At 44.6% G+C, this 16,925-nt stretch overlaps 1 protein-coding gene across 1 annotated transcript in view; it reads left to right on the top strand.

Annotated features, from left to right (window-relative positions):
* The window catches only part of LOC134337286 (uncharacterized), a 48,057-nt gene that overhangs the window by 12,695 nt on the left and 18,437 nt on the right, over positions 1-16,925 (top strand). The window contains exons 2-3 of the mRNA XM_063032159.1: positions 13,192-13,289; positions 15,959-16,005. Coding sequence (XP_062888229.1) covers positions 13,199-13,289; positions 15,959-16,005 — 138 coding nt within the window. The 5' untranslated portion in view covers positions 13,192-13,198. The remainder of the gene's footprint in view (positions 1-13,191; positions 13,290-15,958; positions 16,006-16,925) is intronic.

The raw sequence follows: 16,925 nt of genomic DNA, 5'->3' as shown, positions 1-16,925 counted from the left end.
CTTTTGGATTTCTTGTTTTGCGGCTGCCTGTAAGGAAACAAACGTCAAGGTTGTAAGATGTATATATACTTCAATAATAATTTACTTTAAGCTTTGAACTTTGAAAACTTTGTGGGAGTGCAGTGGGTTGGAAAGGTGATAAGTGTGTGAACTGAATCTGCTGCTGCAGATTTTTGGTTCCTTTGCTAAAGTCAGCAACCAGTGAAAGAACACATGGGTGTAATTGGCAGGCGTGGGCTCATTGGGCAAGAGGAGCCTGTTACCCTGATGTATCTGCAAAATGAAATAAGATTAAAATAGCCCCAACCTCTTCACTTCTCAAATGCATTAAAACAATGGATCATTTCCAGTAAACCCTTTCAGAGCTACCAATACGATCAATTGAGTTATCCAGCATGTTCTCCCTCAGATTTTACCTTCTATTTATTCTTGGAAATTAAAGAGATAAGCGTCATTCGCTTTATTAGCCATGTGAACATCTAAACATAGAGCGAGATGTGTCATTTGCGTTAATGACCAACACAGTCCGTGGATGTGCTGTTGCAGTCTCGCTTCCTACGCCAACATAGCATGCCCACAACGTACTATCCGTACGCCTTTGGAATGTGGGAGGAAACCAGAGCACACAGTCACACACGGTCACAGCGAGAGTGTACAAGCTCCTTACAAATGGCGGCGGGAATTGAACCCCAGTCGCTGGCACTGTAAAGTGTTACGCTAACCGCTTCACGACCACACCACTCTCTTATTGACAATTACTTGGTGTAAAAATGAATCTCACATATCACATCAGGAAATTTGCTGCTGATTATCACTAGAAATTGTTGATGCTTCCCTCTCAGACACGCATCTGATCCCTGCACTGATTACCTAGCACTCAACATCTACTGAAAAGCATTCACTGTTGGAAAATACTTTTAATAGCGGTGGCTGCCAGGGCTGGTGGCGGACATTTAAGAGACTCTTAGATAGGCACATGGATGATAGAAAAATGAAGGGTTATGTGGGAAGGAATGGTTAGATTGATCTTGGAGTAGGTTAAAATGTTAGCTCAACATTGTGGGCCAGAGGACCTGTACCACTAAACCTTGACGGCACTTACTCCAGGGGTCACACTGCATGTTCTTCTTCAAACAGGTCGACCAAAACTACAGAGGATGTCTAATGAGGCTCTAACCCACCTTTGTGTAATTATAGCAAGACTTTCCTTTCTTTTTCCAATCCACACCCTGTGCAATGTGAACAAGCCATTGCTTTCCAAATTACTTACTGTATTTGCATATTTACTTACTTCATAACTTGTTTGACAAGATCCCTCAGAACATCAGTAACCAGCGTTCAATAGCTTCTCACAATTTAAGCTTGATTGGTTTCCCTTACATGTTCATACTCACCTCACCTGTTTCTATGTCATTGCTATGTCTTCACATCTCTCCAACTCACACTTCTCTGCGTAGGTCAGGAATTCCCACCCTGGGGCCTACAGACCCCTTGGTTAATGGCAAGGCTTCAAAGGGGCTGGGAACCTCTGGTACAGGCCACCTCGGGTGAAGAGTGAGTTCTGGGTGACAAACATCTCTAAGTCGATTTTATCCAATAGTGAGAGAGAGAAAAAAAATATCAATCAATATGGGAACAAAAACACCTCAGTATTGTGATGAATATTATCCAAAGCATATAGATTTAGTCAATTGGTAAATTGGTTTATTACTGTCACATCAAGTTACAGTGAAAAACAGTACTTCCTGTACCTAATAAAATGGACACTGAGTGTATGTTCATGGTTTTCTGCTGCTGTAGCCCATCTACTTCAAGTTTCAACGTGTTGTGCATTTAGAGATGTTCTTCTGCATGCCACTGTTGTAACATATGGTTATTTGAGTTACTGTCATCTTCCCTATCATCTTGAGTTAGCTTGGCCATTCTCCTAGAAACTCTCTCATTAACAAGGCACATTCACCCACAGAACTGCCTCTCTCTTTCTTCCCCATTCTGATGTTTGGTCTGAACAATAAATGAACCTCTTGACAATGTCTGCATGCTTTTATACATTGAATTGCTGCCACATGATTGGCTGATTAGATATTTGCATTAGTGAGCAGGTGTGCAGGTGTATCCAATAATGAGGCCACTCAGAGAGAGAGAGAAAGAGAGAGAGAGCTTGATTGATTGTAGGTTAAAGGTGAAAGGTGAAATATTTAAGGGGAAACTGAAGGGAGCTTCTGCACTCAGAGGGTGGTGAGAGTGTGGAACGAGATCAGCAGACGTGCTGGATGTGGGTTCAAGTTCAACTTTTAAGAAGTTTGGGTGGGAGGGGTATGGAGGCCTACGTAAGTTGATGGGACCAGGCAGAATAATAGCTCGGCATGGACTAAATGGGCTGAAGAACCTGTTGGTGTGCTATGTTGGGTGTGCTATGTTGGCGCCAGAAGCTTGACGATATTTGCGGGCCGCACCCCCAGCACAGTCCTTACTGATTTGATCCACTGTGTGGTTTGATGTGCATGCGACAAATAAAACTAATCTTAAATCATGTAACGATCCACTGAGACCCCCTTATCTACTCTGCCTATGATATTCCCAAAAACAGCACCACATTTGTAAATGTGATATCGAGGCAACATTTTGACCCAAAAACTGACAGTTCCTTTGCATTCCCAGATGCCACCCAACTTACTGAGTTCCCCCAGCTGATTGAGCGTTGCATCACATTTGTTAAAGTCCATTCTCCTTCATAAAACCACATTGAAATTACCCAAACACATTAAAGTGTAATTCGTGCTCTTAATGATGGATTCCAACAATGTACTGGAAAATACGACAATAAAGGCCATTAGTCACTCACTCTTTTCTTATCCAGCAGCGTCATAGTTCAGAATCAGGTTTATTATTGTTGCCATGGGGAAGATTGGGGACCACTTGGTTGAACTCCTTCACTCCATCTGCAAAAAAAAAACAGGATTTCCCAGTGACCAACCATTTGAAGTCAAATCCACATTTCCATTCTGACCTGTTGGGCCATAGCCTCCTCTACTGCCACGATGAAGCCACTCTCAGGTTGGAGGAACAACCACTCATATTCCATTTAGGTAGCCTCCAAATGAATGGCATGAACATCAATTTTTCTAACTTCTGTTAATATATACACCTGCCCCTTCCCTCCTCTTCAATTCCTCACTCTGGCCTCTTCCCTTCTCCTCCCCTGGTGCCTCTCTTACCCTTTCTTCCACGGTCCACTCTCAGATTCCTTCCTGGGGGAGGAGAAGATGGCGGCGCGATGCAGCGCGCGCGGCCACTCCGAATGATATTGTATCTGTGAACTAGGATGCTGTGCACAATCCTGATTTGATGGAGACAGACGTGAGAAGCACGGAGGAACACCTGGAGTAACTTCTGAAATGCCCGCTTCGCTGCCGTTGCTACTGTGCAATCGAGAACCTCCAGAGGGGAAGGCCCTAAATCCTCAGCTTTGCCTATTGCCTGATGCCAGGGCCGGGGTCGAAGCACTCGGCAGAGATGTGCTCGGTGCTCGATGTCAGAGGGCTGGTCGGAGGCTTGGAGTTTTCGGACGGACTCCGAGTCGAACTGTGGTCAGGTGCTTCCAGGATGCTGCATCGACAAGTTTGCGGCGCTGGAAGCTCATGGCAGGAAGAGTTTCTCCCTTCAACCGTCTGCGTGAGATGATGGGACTTTTGAGAGACTTTGAGACTTTTTTTTACTGTGCCCATGGTCTGTTCTTCTATCAAATTACGGTATTGCTTGCACTGTTGTAACTATATGTTATAATTATGTGGTTTTTGTCAGTTTTTTTTGTCTTGGTTTGTCTTGTGTTTCTGTGATGTCATTCTGGAGGAGCAAATTGTATCATTTCTTAATGCATGCATTACTAAATGACAATAAAAGAGGACTGCGTGTCCTCATAATCTAATAATCTAATCTAATCTCTAGCTCTCTCTCAACCTATTATCTCCCAGCTTCTTACTTCATCCCCTTCCCCCACCCATCACCTGCCAAATCGTCCCCCATCTGAAACATCAACTGTTTATTCATTCCCACAGAGGTTGCCTGAGCAGCTGCGTTCCTCCAGCATTTTGTGTGTGTCGCATTGGGTTCCCAGCATCTGCAGACTCTCTTGTGTCGTAAAGTTTTCTGGCAGCAGTACAGTGCACAACCTAAAAATGGCTGGAAGTTACAGCAAATAAATAAACAAAATTGAGCAAACGGGCAGTAGTGAGGTAGTCTTCCTGGAATCGTGAACGGTTCGGAAATTGCCATTTTTAATCAGCTGAGACTAGATTCTGGGAGTTCAGCAAAGCCGCTGCTACCTCTGTGGCCACGCCTTTTAGAACCATGCGTTGCAAGCTGTTAGATTAGGCAGCACAGCGGCGTCGCAGTTAGTGTAACACTATTACAGCCCCAGCGACCCAGGTTCGATTCCCGCCACTGCCCATAAGGAGACTGTACGTTCTCCCCATGAACATGTGGGTTTCCTCCGGGTGCTCTGGTGTCCTCCTACAGTCCATAGATTTGTAGGTTAATTGGTTACAAGAGTGTAACTGGAGGGGTTTGGGCTTGTTGGGCCGGAAGGATCTGTTACCTTGCTGTATCTCCAAATAAAATAAATTTTTAAATTGTCTAATTTTAGTCCCCCTATTTGTCAGTAATTCCCCTTTAACGATGGTATTTACTTTATGCTCCCCATCATTATTAGTCCCTTCATTCTGAACAGGCTAACTCCCTATTAACGTCAATGGATCTGGGGTTGAGAGGGTAGACAGCTTTAAGTTCCTCGACATCCACATCACCGAGGATCGCATATAGTCTGTACACACCAGCTGCGTGGTGAAAAAGGCACAACCGCGTCTCTTTCACCTCGGGCGGTTGAAGAAGTTTGGTATGGGCCCCCAAATCCTGAGAACTTTCTACAGGGGCACTATTGAGAGCATCCTGACTGGCGGCATCACTGCCTGGTGTGGGAACTGTACTCCCCTCAATCGCAGGATTCTGCAGAGAGTGGTGCGGACAGCCCAGCGCATCTGCGGATGTGAACTTCCCATGATTCAGGATATTTACAAAGACAGGTGTGTAAAAAGGGCGTGAAGGATCATTGGGGAGCCGAGTCACCCCAACCACAAACTGTTCCAGCTGCTACCATCCGGGAAACGGTATTGCATCATAAAATCCAGGACCAACAGGCTCCAGGACAGCTTCTTCCACCAGGCCATCAGACTGATTAACTCATGCTGATACAATTGTATTTCTATGTTACATTGACTGTCCTGTTGTACATACTATTTATTATAAATTGCCATAAATTGCACATTGCACATTCGAACGGAGACGTAACATAAATGTTTTTACTCCTCACGTATATGAAGGCATAAGAAATAAAGTCATTCAAAGTCACATTTATTTTTGAGTTTATTGTCACTTACACAAGTACACGTGTGCATAAGTGTAAGAAAAACTTGATGGAATAAACATTGATTTCTCCTTCTGGTAACTTCTTTCCCTCCCCATTCCCTCTTCTTCTATTAACCGCTCTGGGTTTTTACCTCTTCTGCTCAGCTGCATATCTGTTCCCTGTAATACCCCTGCTTCTTCCCTTTCTCCACTGGTCCACTCTCCTCTCCCATCAGATTCCTTCCTCTCCAGCCCTTCATCTTTCCCACCCACCTGACTTTGCCTTCATTGATTGATTGAGACACAGCATGGAATAAACCTTTCCAGCCCTTCGAGCCACGCTGCCCAGCAACCCCCCGATTTAATCCTAGCCTAATCATGGGACAGTTTACAATAATCAATCAACCTACCAAATGGCACATCTTTGGAATGTGGGAGGAAACCGGAACACCCGGAGGAAACCCATGCAGTGATAGTGAGAACATAAATAAATAAAGGTATCCGTTAGTCTTGCGAGACCATGGATCTGCGCCTGGAAAGTCTTCACTCTCCAGGTATCAGGCCTGGGCAAGGTTGTATGGAAGTCCAGCAGTTGCCCATGCTACAAGTCTCCCCTCTCCACCACACCAATGTTGTCCAAGGGAAGGGCATTAGGACCCATACAGCTTGGCACCAGTGTCGTCGCAGAGCAATGTGTGATTAAGTGCCTTGCTCAAGGACACAACACGCTGCCTCGGCTGGGGCTCAAACTCATGACCTTCAGATCACTAGTCCAATGCCTTAACCACTTGGCCACGTACAAACTCCTTACAGGCAGTGGCAGGAACTGAACCCTGGTCACCTGTACAGTAAAGCATTGTGTTAACCACTACACCACCGTTCTAGCTATCCTCCTTCCCCTCCCATCACCTTTATATCCCAGTGTCTTCTGCCTTCCTTTCCAGTCCTGATGGAGTGTCTCATCCCGGAATGTCGACTGTTTATTCCTCCCCATGGATGCTCCCTGGCCTGCAGAGTTCCTCCAGTGTTTTGTGTGTGTTTCTCTGGATTTCCAGCATCTGCCAAATCTCTTGTGTTTATAAATTATACATAATTTTTCCAAGAAAGATCACAATTAGAACAAAAATCTGGTCCATTTTAGTGCAAAGTGACCAAGTGGTCCTAGTGTTGCAAAACTGTAGTGATTAGGGTTGTGCTGGCTGCTTCAAGATCTGAATGGTTGAAGGGATATAGCAGCTCTTGAACCTGCTTGCGTGGGACTTCAGGGATTTAAAGCTGAGAAAAGATGGCATGGCCTGGTTGGAGAGTGTCTTTAATGACAGATGTTGTCTTCTTGAGAAATGTGGATACTGCCGATGATTGGGGGAGATGAGAGTCCACAACTCACTGCAGTTTATTACTCTCCTGTGCACTTGATTTGCAGTACCAGACCATGATGGTATTATGAGCAGTTCTGGGCCCCTTATAGAAACATAGAAACATAGAAAATAGGTGCAGGAGTAGGCCATTCGGCCCTTCGAGCCTGCACCGCCATTTATTATGATCATGGCTGATCATCCAACTCAGAACCCAGCCTTCCCTCCATACCCCCTGACCCCTGTAGCCACAAGGGCCATATCTAACTTCCTTTTAAACATAGCTAATGAACTGGCCTCAACAGTTTGCTGTGGCAGAGAATTCCACAGATTCACCACTCTCTGTGTGAAGAAGTTTTTCCTAACCTCGGTCCTAAAAGGCTTCCCCTCTATCCTCAAACTGTGACCCCTCGTTCTAGACCTCCCCAACATCGGGAACAATCTTCCCGCATCTAGCCTGTCCAATCCCTTTAGGATCTTATACGTTTCAATCAGATCCCCCCTCAATCTTCTAAATTCCAACGAGTACAAGCCCAGTTCATCCAGTCTTTCTTCATATGAAAGACCTGCCATCCCAGGAATCAATCTGGTGAACCTTCTTTGTACTCCCTCTATGGCAAAGATGTCTTTCCACAGATTAGGGGACCAAAACTGCACACAATACTCCAGGTGTGGTCTCACCAAGGCCTTGTACAACTGCAGTAGTACCTCCCTGCTCCTGTACTCGAATCCTCTCGCTATAAATGCCAGCATACCGTTCGCCTTTTTCACTGCCTGCCGTACCTGCATGCCCACTTTCAATGACTGGTGTATAATGACACCCAGGTCTCGTTGCACCTCCCCTTTTCCTAATCGGCCACCATTCAGATAATAATCTGTTTTCCTATTTTTGCCACCAAAGTGGATAACTTCACATTTATCCACATTAAATTGCATCTGCCATGAGTTTGCCCACTCACCCAACCTATCCAAGTCACCCTACATCCTCTTAGCATCCTCCTCACTGCTAACACTGCCACCCAGCTTTGTGTCATCCGCAAACTTGGAGATGCTGCATTTAATTCCCTCATCCAAGTCATTAATATATATTGTAAACAACTGGGGTCCCAGCACTGAGCCTTGCGGTACCCCACTAGTCACCGCCTGCCATTCTGAAAAGGTCCCGTTTATTCCCACTCTTTGCTTCCTGTCTGCTAACCAATTCTCCACCCACACCAATACCTTACCCCCAATACCGTGTGCTTTAAGTTTGCACACTAATCTCCTGTGTGGGACCTTGTCAAAAGCCTTTTGAAAATCCAAATATACCACATCCACTGGTTCTCCCCTATCCACTCTACTAGTTACATCCTCAAAAAATTCTATGAGATTCGTCAGACATGATTTTCCTTTCACAAATCCATGCTGACTTTGTCCGATCATTTCACCGCTTTCCAAATGTGCTGTTATCACATCCTTGATAACTGACTCCTTTATCTTAAAAGGGATGTGCTAACACTGGAGAGGGTTCAAGGGAGGTTCACAAAAATAATTCCAGGATTGAACAGCTTGAGTGTTTGATGGCTCTGGACCTGTATTCCTTAACCAATTTCCCCCGGGAGGGATCAATAAAGTATGACTATGACTATGACTATGAGTATTCACTGGAATTCAGAAGAATAAGGGAGATCTCATTGAAACCTATTGGATCTAGAAAGGTTTCGACAGAGTCGATGTGGAGCGGATGTTCTCTGTGGTGGGGCAGCCTAAGACCAGAAGGCACAGTCTCAGAGTAGAAGGCATCCTTTTAAAACAGCGATGAGGAGGAATTTCTTCAGCAGAGAGTAGTGAATCGGTGGAATTCATTGCCACAGGCGGCTGTGGAAGCCAAGTCTTCACGTATAATTAAGGCAAAGATTGATAGATTTTTGAATGGTCAGAGCATGAAGGTATATGGGGGAAGGCAGGAGATTGGGGCTGAGAGGGAAAATGGATCAGCCATGATGAAATGGCGGAGCACATGGACCAGTTCTGCTCCTGTATCTTATGGTCTTATGGTCTTGTGATGCAGCCAGTCAGGATATTCTATATTCTGATAATGCTCTTCACTTTGTGCTACCTCGAAGTACTTATTTTTTGAATAATCTACATGAATGGCATATGAAACAAAATTTTTTACCGTATCTCAATACATGCGAACATCAGCCATTACTGTCTGGTTTGGTACAGCGTCCTCTCACAATGTACAAAAGAGTGACAGCAAACAATGAGGACATCGGGAAGGTCATAGACCGCAGTCTAGCATTGCTATAGGGCTTATATTGTCCAGGACAAAGAAACAGGCAGTAAAAATCACTGTGGACACTACCCGATCTGGAAACTGTCATTTCCAAAAGCTCCCTTCTGAAAAGCTCTATAGAGTTATTAAAACAAAACTACAAGCCATCTTTAAAGTTTCTTGCCCCAGCCAGTTAATCTGATCAACCATTCTAGTTAACCAAGACTGCCCCCTCTATCCATTGCCCTTGTCACCACACTGCACTGTAAACACTTTAAACCACTGTTTATAATGCAGTTTACTTTGTACCTACATACTGCTATTTATGTATTTATCCACATTTTATTCCATATCTAAACTTTAACCTCTAAGTTTAATTCTCTGCTGTCTGAAATTGTTTGTTATTTTTTTGTTGCATGTCGTGCCAACACACCACAGCAGATTCCTAGTACATGTAAATGTACAGGGTGAATTAAGCTGATCCTTCATCTTTGATGTGACAATAATAAATCGGTTACCAATCACTTCAGAATCAGAATCAGGTTTATTGTCACTGGCATACTGTACATCATTAAATATGTCGTTTTGTGGCAGCAGTATATTACAATTCATAGCAATAAAATAATCTATAAATTACAGATAAGAAGTATATATATTTTAAAAATTATTTAAATTAATAGTACAAAAAGAGTGGGGAAAAAATAGTGAGGTTCAGTGCAAAAATAGGTTCAGTGTCCATTCAGAAATCTGATGGCGGAGGGGTGGAAGCTGTTCCTGGATCATTGAGTGTGTGTCTTCAGGCTCCTGGACCCCTTCCTGGATGGTAGCAATGGGAAAGGGGCATGTTCTGGGTGATGGGGACTCTTTATGACAGATGCCGCCTTTCTGAGGCATCGCCTTTTGAGGATGCGCTCGATGCTGGGGAGGCTCGTGCCAGCCCATGATGAGCTGGCCCAGCCCGCACCTTTCTGACCTGTGCAGTCGTCCCACCGCACCATGCAACCTGCAAAATAGAATTTCAAGCCATAAAAGGTAAGCAGTCCTCACTTTTTTGCAAAACTTCCTTAGACTAAAATAAACTTAGTTAGCTATCAGGAGCTGCATCTTTATCCCTGTACCTAGAAGTTAGATGAATTGTAATAATAATAATTTAGCTTACTGAGTCACCTTGTCAGATCTGATGTAGGACTCTTCCTCTGTGGCTTTATCCCAAATTCTCAACGATTCCCATGGAAGAGAACCCATTATTTGAAATTTAGGACATACATGCTTTGGGATATTGGGAATTAAAGAGATTTCATTTAAAAGCTACATTTAGCATTAGTATGGTGATCGCATTTATCATTTCGATATATAACCTCCTGCCATATTAAGTATGTAATATCTGGATGGTTGTCACAGCCAGGGGGTGGTAATGTGGACAAGTTCCCACTACCTATTAAATCCTCCGAATGGTGTGTGTCTCAATTATATGACAACCAAGTCCAGCTTCTGGACTTCACGTGTGGCTTAGCTACTAAGCCCGGCAGAACCATTTCTACTACTAGAAGAAGAGGCAAAGGTTACTGGCGCCTTAACACCAGTCACTCTGGGCAAATGGGGCTCTTCAGTCGCGGTTCGCAGCTCATCTGGTAGAAGGAAAACTCTGATTTCAAACCCTCAGTGCCTTATAGTTACACTCATTCATGGGGAAAGCTTCAAGAATAAATCCCAAGGGAAAAATCTAGAGCGGGAGTCTCTAAGGCAGTCCTCCATTGAGTTTAATGCTGATGAAGACTCCTGTGACTCTGCTGGTACCGAAACGTATTGGCCTCTGCCGTTCCTTTTGGTCCATCGGATGCGTGGAGAGGGGATCTTGCTACATGGGCAACAGCTTGCTCTCATATTGTACTGCCCTGGCTTATACATCTAGACAGCTAGGACACCATATCTATGGTCAACTCTGACCGACACCGACAGAGACTCTGACCCTCACCAATATCTGGATTTCACTACGTAAGGTGCCATATAGTGAATATATTTTCTTGACATTCACTCAGTGACCACTTTATTAGGTACCAGCCCCACACCTGCTCATTAATGCAAATATCGAATCAGCCAGTCATGCAACTCAATGCATGAAACCATGCAGACATGATCAAGAGGTTCTGTTGCTGTTCAGACCAAACATCAGAATGGGGCAAAATGTAATCTAAATGACCCACTACCATCAGAAAGGAGGTACAGGAGCATCAGGACTGGGACTGGCAGACTGGGTAACAGCTTCTTCCCCTCAAGCTGTGAGACTAATGAATACCCTGCCACCACTGAGGTCTCATCATTAGGACAGCGAGCTGTTTACTGTTTACCTGTGCTGTCCACTTTGAATTATATTTTATTAACTTATTTACAGTGAGATGTTGGTTTATGTGCTGTGTATGGTATATGCTTTGTGGGTGCACTGTGGTCTGGAGGAACTTTGTTTTGTTTGGTTGTATATACATGATGATAAACTTGAACTTCAATCAATGGTAAAATATTATAGTTAGTTCTGTTGAAAAAAAAATGTCTGGAAAAAAGTGCACTTAGGCCAAAGATAAGAATAATAATTACTGAACACTACAGATTGTTGGAAGACCAGGCTGTGCAGAGTATGTCTCTTTATGAAAGCTATGTTCCTCCTAAGGTGTGCGCACACACATCTGTTGCCACTATTCTGAATGTTAAATGATTCTGTTGAAAACAAACGGAATGTTCCTGTCATGGTCCAGTCCATCGATCCTTATTCCAGGTTTTCCGGTTTTCCCTTGTTTTGTTGGTGTGCCTCAATTGAGGCACCTGATTCTCATTTTGGATTGGCTACATAAATAGCTCCTGGGTTCAGCTTCATTTGCTGGACTGTTCCCCTCCCCTCCCTTTCCTTCTGAAGCCTTGCCTGAAATGCTGTCAGGTTCAACTGCCAGAGCAAGACCGGGGCCTCGTTGTGTCAAGATAAGGAACAGTCTGTCATTGTTGGGGACTGTGTCCTCGCCTCTGCTGGGTAGGTCCGGCCGTTTGCCGCTACCCTGAGTGGAGAACTATCTCTTCGTGTTCAGTGTACTGTGTATAGAAAGAGCCCCGGCCCTTGGTCTTGCTCCCAAGGAGGGGTCCCGGCTCTGTGTTCCATGTTTCCCATCTTCCAAGCCTCCGTGTTTCCCGTCTCCCAAGTCCAAGTCAAGGCTTTGTGTTCTTGTCCTGTCCATGTGCCTCACCCAGCCCTGTGCTGGAGTTCTCTCGTCCTGTCCTGTAGCCAAGTCTTGTCCTAGCCTAAACCCGGATTCTGGTTCCGAGTCCCAACCAAGACCCAGGTTCCGGGTCCTTGTCCAGGCTCTAATTCCGGAGTCCTGTTTCCCTAATCCAGGCTCTTTGTTCCCACTTCCTTGTCTGGGTTCCATGTTTCTTGTCCATGTCCTAGCCCAGGCCCTGCATCCTAGTCTCGTCCGGGGCCTGTGTCAATGTCCAGCGTCCTTTCTTCCCCACTTCCCTCGCTTTCTTGACACACTGAGTCCTGTTCCTAGTACTTCAGTATCTGTGTCTTGTATTTGGGTCCGCTCCTGTTGAACGCCCCCTTATGACAGTTCCTCTGTCATTCGCACTCCTCCTTGATTTGCATTTTGTTATAAAACTCCAGGAAATAATCCTCACCACTTCAAACCATGTTAAATGTGAAGCACCACGTGATCTGGCTGTTCAAAGGATTCAAAGATTTCAAAGGCACATTTATTGTCAGAGAAATATATACAATATACATCCTGAAATTCTTTTTCTTCACAACCATCCACGAAAACAGAGGAGTGTCCCAAAGAATGAACAACAGTTAAATGTTAGAACCCCAAAGCTCCCCATCAGCTCACCCCTCCCGTGTGTAAGCAGCAGCAAGCAATGACCCCCCCCTTCCCCCATCAGCAAAAAAAAACATCAGCACCCCCATCAAGCACTCAAGCATGCAGTAAACATCAATAAAGACAGACTTGCAGTACCCCAAAGACCACTCATTCACCCGGTAATTCAACATACCACAGGCTCTCTCTCGCCCTATTAAGGGAAAAAGGGATGTCTCCGTTTCACAGTGAGAAGGGAGACATAAGAAACAACTCGCTGATTTACGAATTTAAGTTAGGAAGGAAACTAAGAAATCTCTTGTCTTTTCTTTTGAAGATCTGACATGGAACAAGACATCTCTAAGTCAGTTGAGGAAGATCTTGCAGAAGCCATACAAGAAATAACATCACAAGAAGAAGCGCTGCTAAACTCAGGTGTACTAAAGTCAAAACACTGTACAGGCACATGTTACAGCCTGTTTTTCTGACCCAGAAGTATTTTAGGAATGTTAAATGTTTGTTTGTAGCATTGACGGGAAGAGAATGTACTGACCTAGCTCTAGCTGATGGTAGCACTATATTCAATCTCAGAGCACTGAGATACAGCACAGAACAGACCCTTCCAGCCCTTCGAGCCTTGCCACACAGCAATCCCTGATTTAATCTGAGCCTAATCACGAGACAATTTACATTGACCAATTAACCTACCAACCGGTACATCTTCGGACCATAGGAGGTAATGGAAGCACCCAGAGAAAACCCATGCAGTCACGGGGAGAATATATAAACTCTTTAAGGCAGCAGCAGGAATTGAACCTGGATTACCTGTACTGCAAATTATTGTGCTAACCACTGCACTACCACTATGTTACTATGCCGCCTATTTAGACTATAGACCACAAGACATAAGAGCGAATTTAGGCCACTCAACCATCGAGTCTGCTCCATCATTTGTCATGGCTGAATGATTTTCCCTCACAATGTCACCCTCCTGTCTCCTTCCTGTTAACCTTTGACACACAGACGAAGCAAGAACCTATCAACCTCTTCTTTAAAGGTACCCAATGACCTGGCCTCCACAGTGGCAATGAATTCCACAGATTCACCACCCTCTGGCTAAAGAAATTCCTCCTCATCTCTGTTTTAAATGGACAGCTTTCTGTACCGAGTCGGTGCCCTCCAGTCCGAGACATCCCCCCCCATAGGAACCACCTTCTCCACATCCACTCTACTCAGGCCTTTCAATATTCAGCAGGCTTCAATGATCGGGGGTGGGAGTGAGGGGGGAGGGGTGCTAAGCAGGTGCTACACCTTGCCCAAGGGTAACCTGCAGGCTAGCACAGGGAAGGAGCATCTTACTCCTCCTTTGGTAGGGACGTATCTCCACCCTGCCTCCCAATAGTAGTGATACATAGTGTAATTAACAATGAACATGGAACAGGCCATTCAGCCCACAATGTTGTGCTAAACTAATGATGCCTAATTAAACTAATCAATTCTGCCTGCACATGGTCCATACCCTCCGTCCCCTGCCTTTTCATCTGCCCACCTAGCATCCTCTTAATGCACTTTGGTTAAAGTTTATCTATGCTTTTTCTAGTCTAATAATTGGTATTGAGAAATATGACAACACCATGACAACGGGAAGTATTGATTTTGGTATTAATTGGGATTGGGATTGGTCATGGTAGGACAGCACAATAACATAGTGGTTAGCACAACACTTCACAGTACCAGTGACCAGGGTTCAATTCCCACTGCTGTCTGTAAGGAGTTTGTACGTTCTCCCGGTGACCACGTAGGTTTCCTCCGGGGGCTCCAGTTTCCTCCCGCAGTCCAAATTCTTGCCGGTTGATCACTGTAAAATGTCCCTTGATTAGGCCAGGGTTAAATCAAGCGATTGTTGGCGTGGCTTGAAGGGCCAGAGAGCCTATTCCCCGCTGTATCTCAATAAATAAATTATTGTCACGTGTACTGAGCAGTGAAAAGCTTGTCATACCGATCAGATCACTACACAGTGCATTGAGGTAGAACAATAACAATGCAGAATAAAGTGTAACAGCTACCAAAAGAAAGTGCAGAGCAGATAAGCAATAAGGTGCAAGATCACAACGAGGTAGATTGTGAGGCTAAGAATTCATCTTATTGAACAAGAGGTCCATTCGCGAGTCTGATAACCGTGGGATAGAAACTGTCCTTGATCCTGGTGGTAAAAGCTTGAGGGTTATAGAGGGTTTGTAGATGGGAGAACTTTGATACACAGTAGATCTTTTTTCAGATTCTGCCCATCGAATTATCTCTTCTTTCCTTTTTTCCACAATGTTAGAACATAAAAGAGTAGAGCACAGGACAGGCCCTTCAGCCCACAATGTTAGTACTAACTATTATGACAGTTAAACTAACCCCATGACCTCTATCCCTCCATTCTCTGCCTGCTCATGTGCATATCTAAATGCCTCTTAAGCATTGCTATCATACCTGCCAGTTAGCATTTCACTATCTTCTTCTCACATTAGTGTCCCCCGCATGTCCCTTTTCCACACCCAGACCCATTGTTATCATTGTACAAAGCCAACACGCGCAGAAAGCTGCAGAAAGATAGGAACTCAGCCAGCGCCATCATGGGCACCAGCCTCCCAAGCATCAAGTACATCTTCAATATGCCATGCATCAAAAAGGTGCTATCGAGTACTAGGATGCCCATTACCCAGGACGTGCCCTCTTCTCATTGTTACTTCAACGAGGAGATATGGAAGTCTAATGACACACTCAACGTTTCAGGGACAGCTTCTTCCCCTGCATCATTAGATTTCTGAACGGACAATGAACACATGTACACTACCTCAAGTTGTTTTCTGTTTTTTTGCTTTCTTTTTGAACGACTTAATTAATTTATATGTACTTCTTATTGTAACTTATAGATTTCAATTACGTATTGCAATCTATCATTGCCACTGAACAACATATTTCATAATATACTGGGTGCCAATGATACTAATTCTGATTCTGACAAGTGAAGTGATTCGAATGAAGTGTAGTTTCACATAGGAAGGTCTCAGTACAGAATTTCCTGAGGGACTTAACAGCTCATTCTTTCATTACAGATGATACTAGTTTGAAGACAAGTAAAAAGATCAGTGAAAAATTAGATGTAAGTGACCTTTCATGGATCTTAGAATGTTGCTTGGTGCACTGAAGTAACACCGGTAGGCATTTGGGTGTAATGGTTATAGGGAACCCCATCATGGGCACGAGCCTCCCCAGCTTCGAGGTCATCTACAAAGGGTGATGCTTCCAAAAAGCGGCATCCGTCATTATGGATCCCCCAACAGCCAGAACATGCCCTCTTCTCATTGCTACCACCAAGGAGGAGGTACAGGAGCCTGAAGGCACACACTCAATGTTTTAAGAACAGATTCTTCCCCCCCACCATCAGATTTTCTTGCTCTCTTTTTGAACCACTTATATAAATTAATTAGTTAATTGGCCAAGTGGTTAAGGCATTCAACTAGTGATCTGAAGGTCGTGAGTTCGAGCCCCAGCCAAGGTAGCGTGTTGTGTCCTTGAGCAAGGCACTTAACCACACATTGCTCTGCGACGACACCAGTGCCAAGCTGTATGGGTCCTAATGCCCTTCCCTTGGACAACATCGGTGTCGTGGAGAGGGGAGACTTGCAGCATGGGCAACTGCTGGTCTTCCATACAACCTTGCCCAGGCCTGCGCCCTGGAGAGTGAAGACTTCCCAGGCGCAGATCCATGGTCTCGCAAGACTGATGGATGCCTTTATTTATTATATATATTTAAACCCGATTCTGACTTTGATTCTGATGTACATAATGATAAGTGGAAATTACCTCTATGATTCACCCATACCCCTATTACGAAATATTTCCTTGGTCTCTCTCAGTGCCCTTCCCTAACTATCCAAAGCCTCTGCCGATCCTCTATCACTGACCCTCTCTATTCACTCCTGGCCCTAACACCAATCTGCACAACCCACGGTCACGTAGCGGTTAGTGCGATACTATTATAACTTGGGGCATTGAAGCTCGGAGTTCAATTCCGGCGTC

This window comes from Mobula hypostoma, chromosome 24 (assembly GCF_963921235.1).
Source record: "Mobula hypostoma chromosome 24, sMobHyp1.1, whole genome shotgun sequence".
NCBI lineage: Eukaryota > Metazoa > Chordata > Chondrichthyes > Myliobatiformes > Myliobatidae > Mobula > Mobula hypostoma.
The sequence above is the reverse complement of the archived record's forward strand: the minus strand, read 5'-3'. Positions and strand labels throughout refer to the sequence as shown.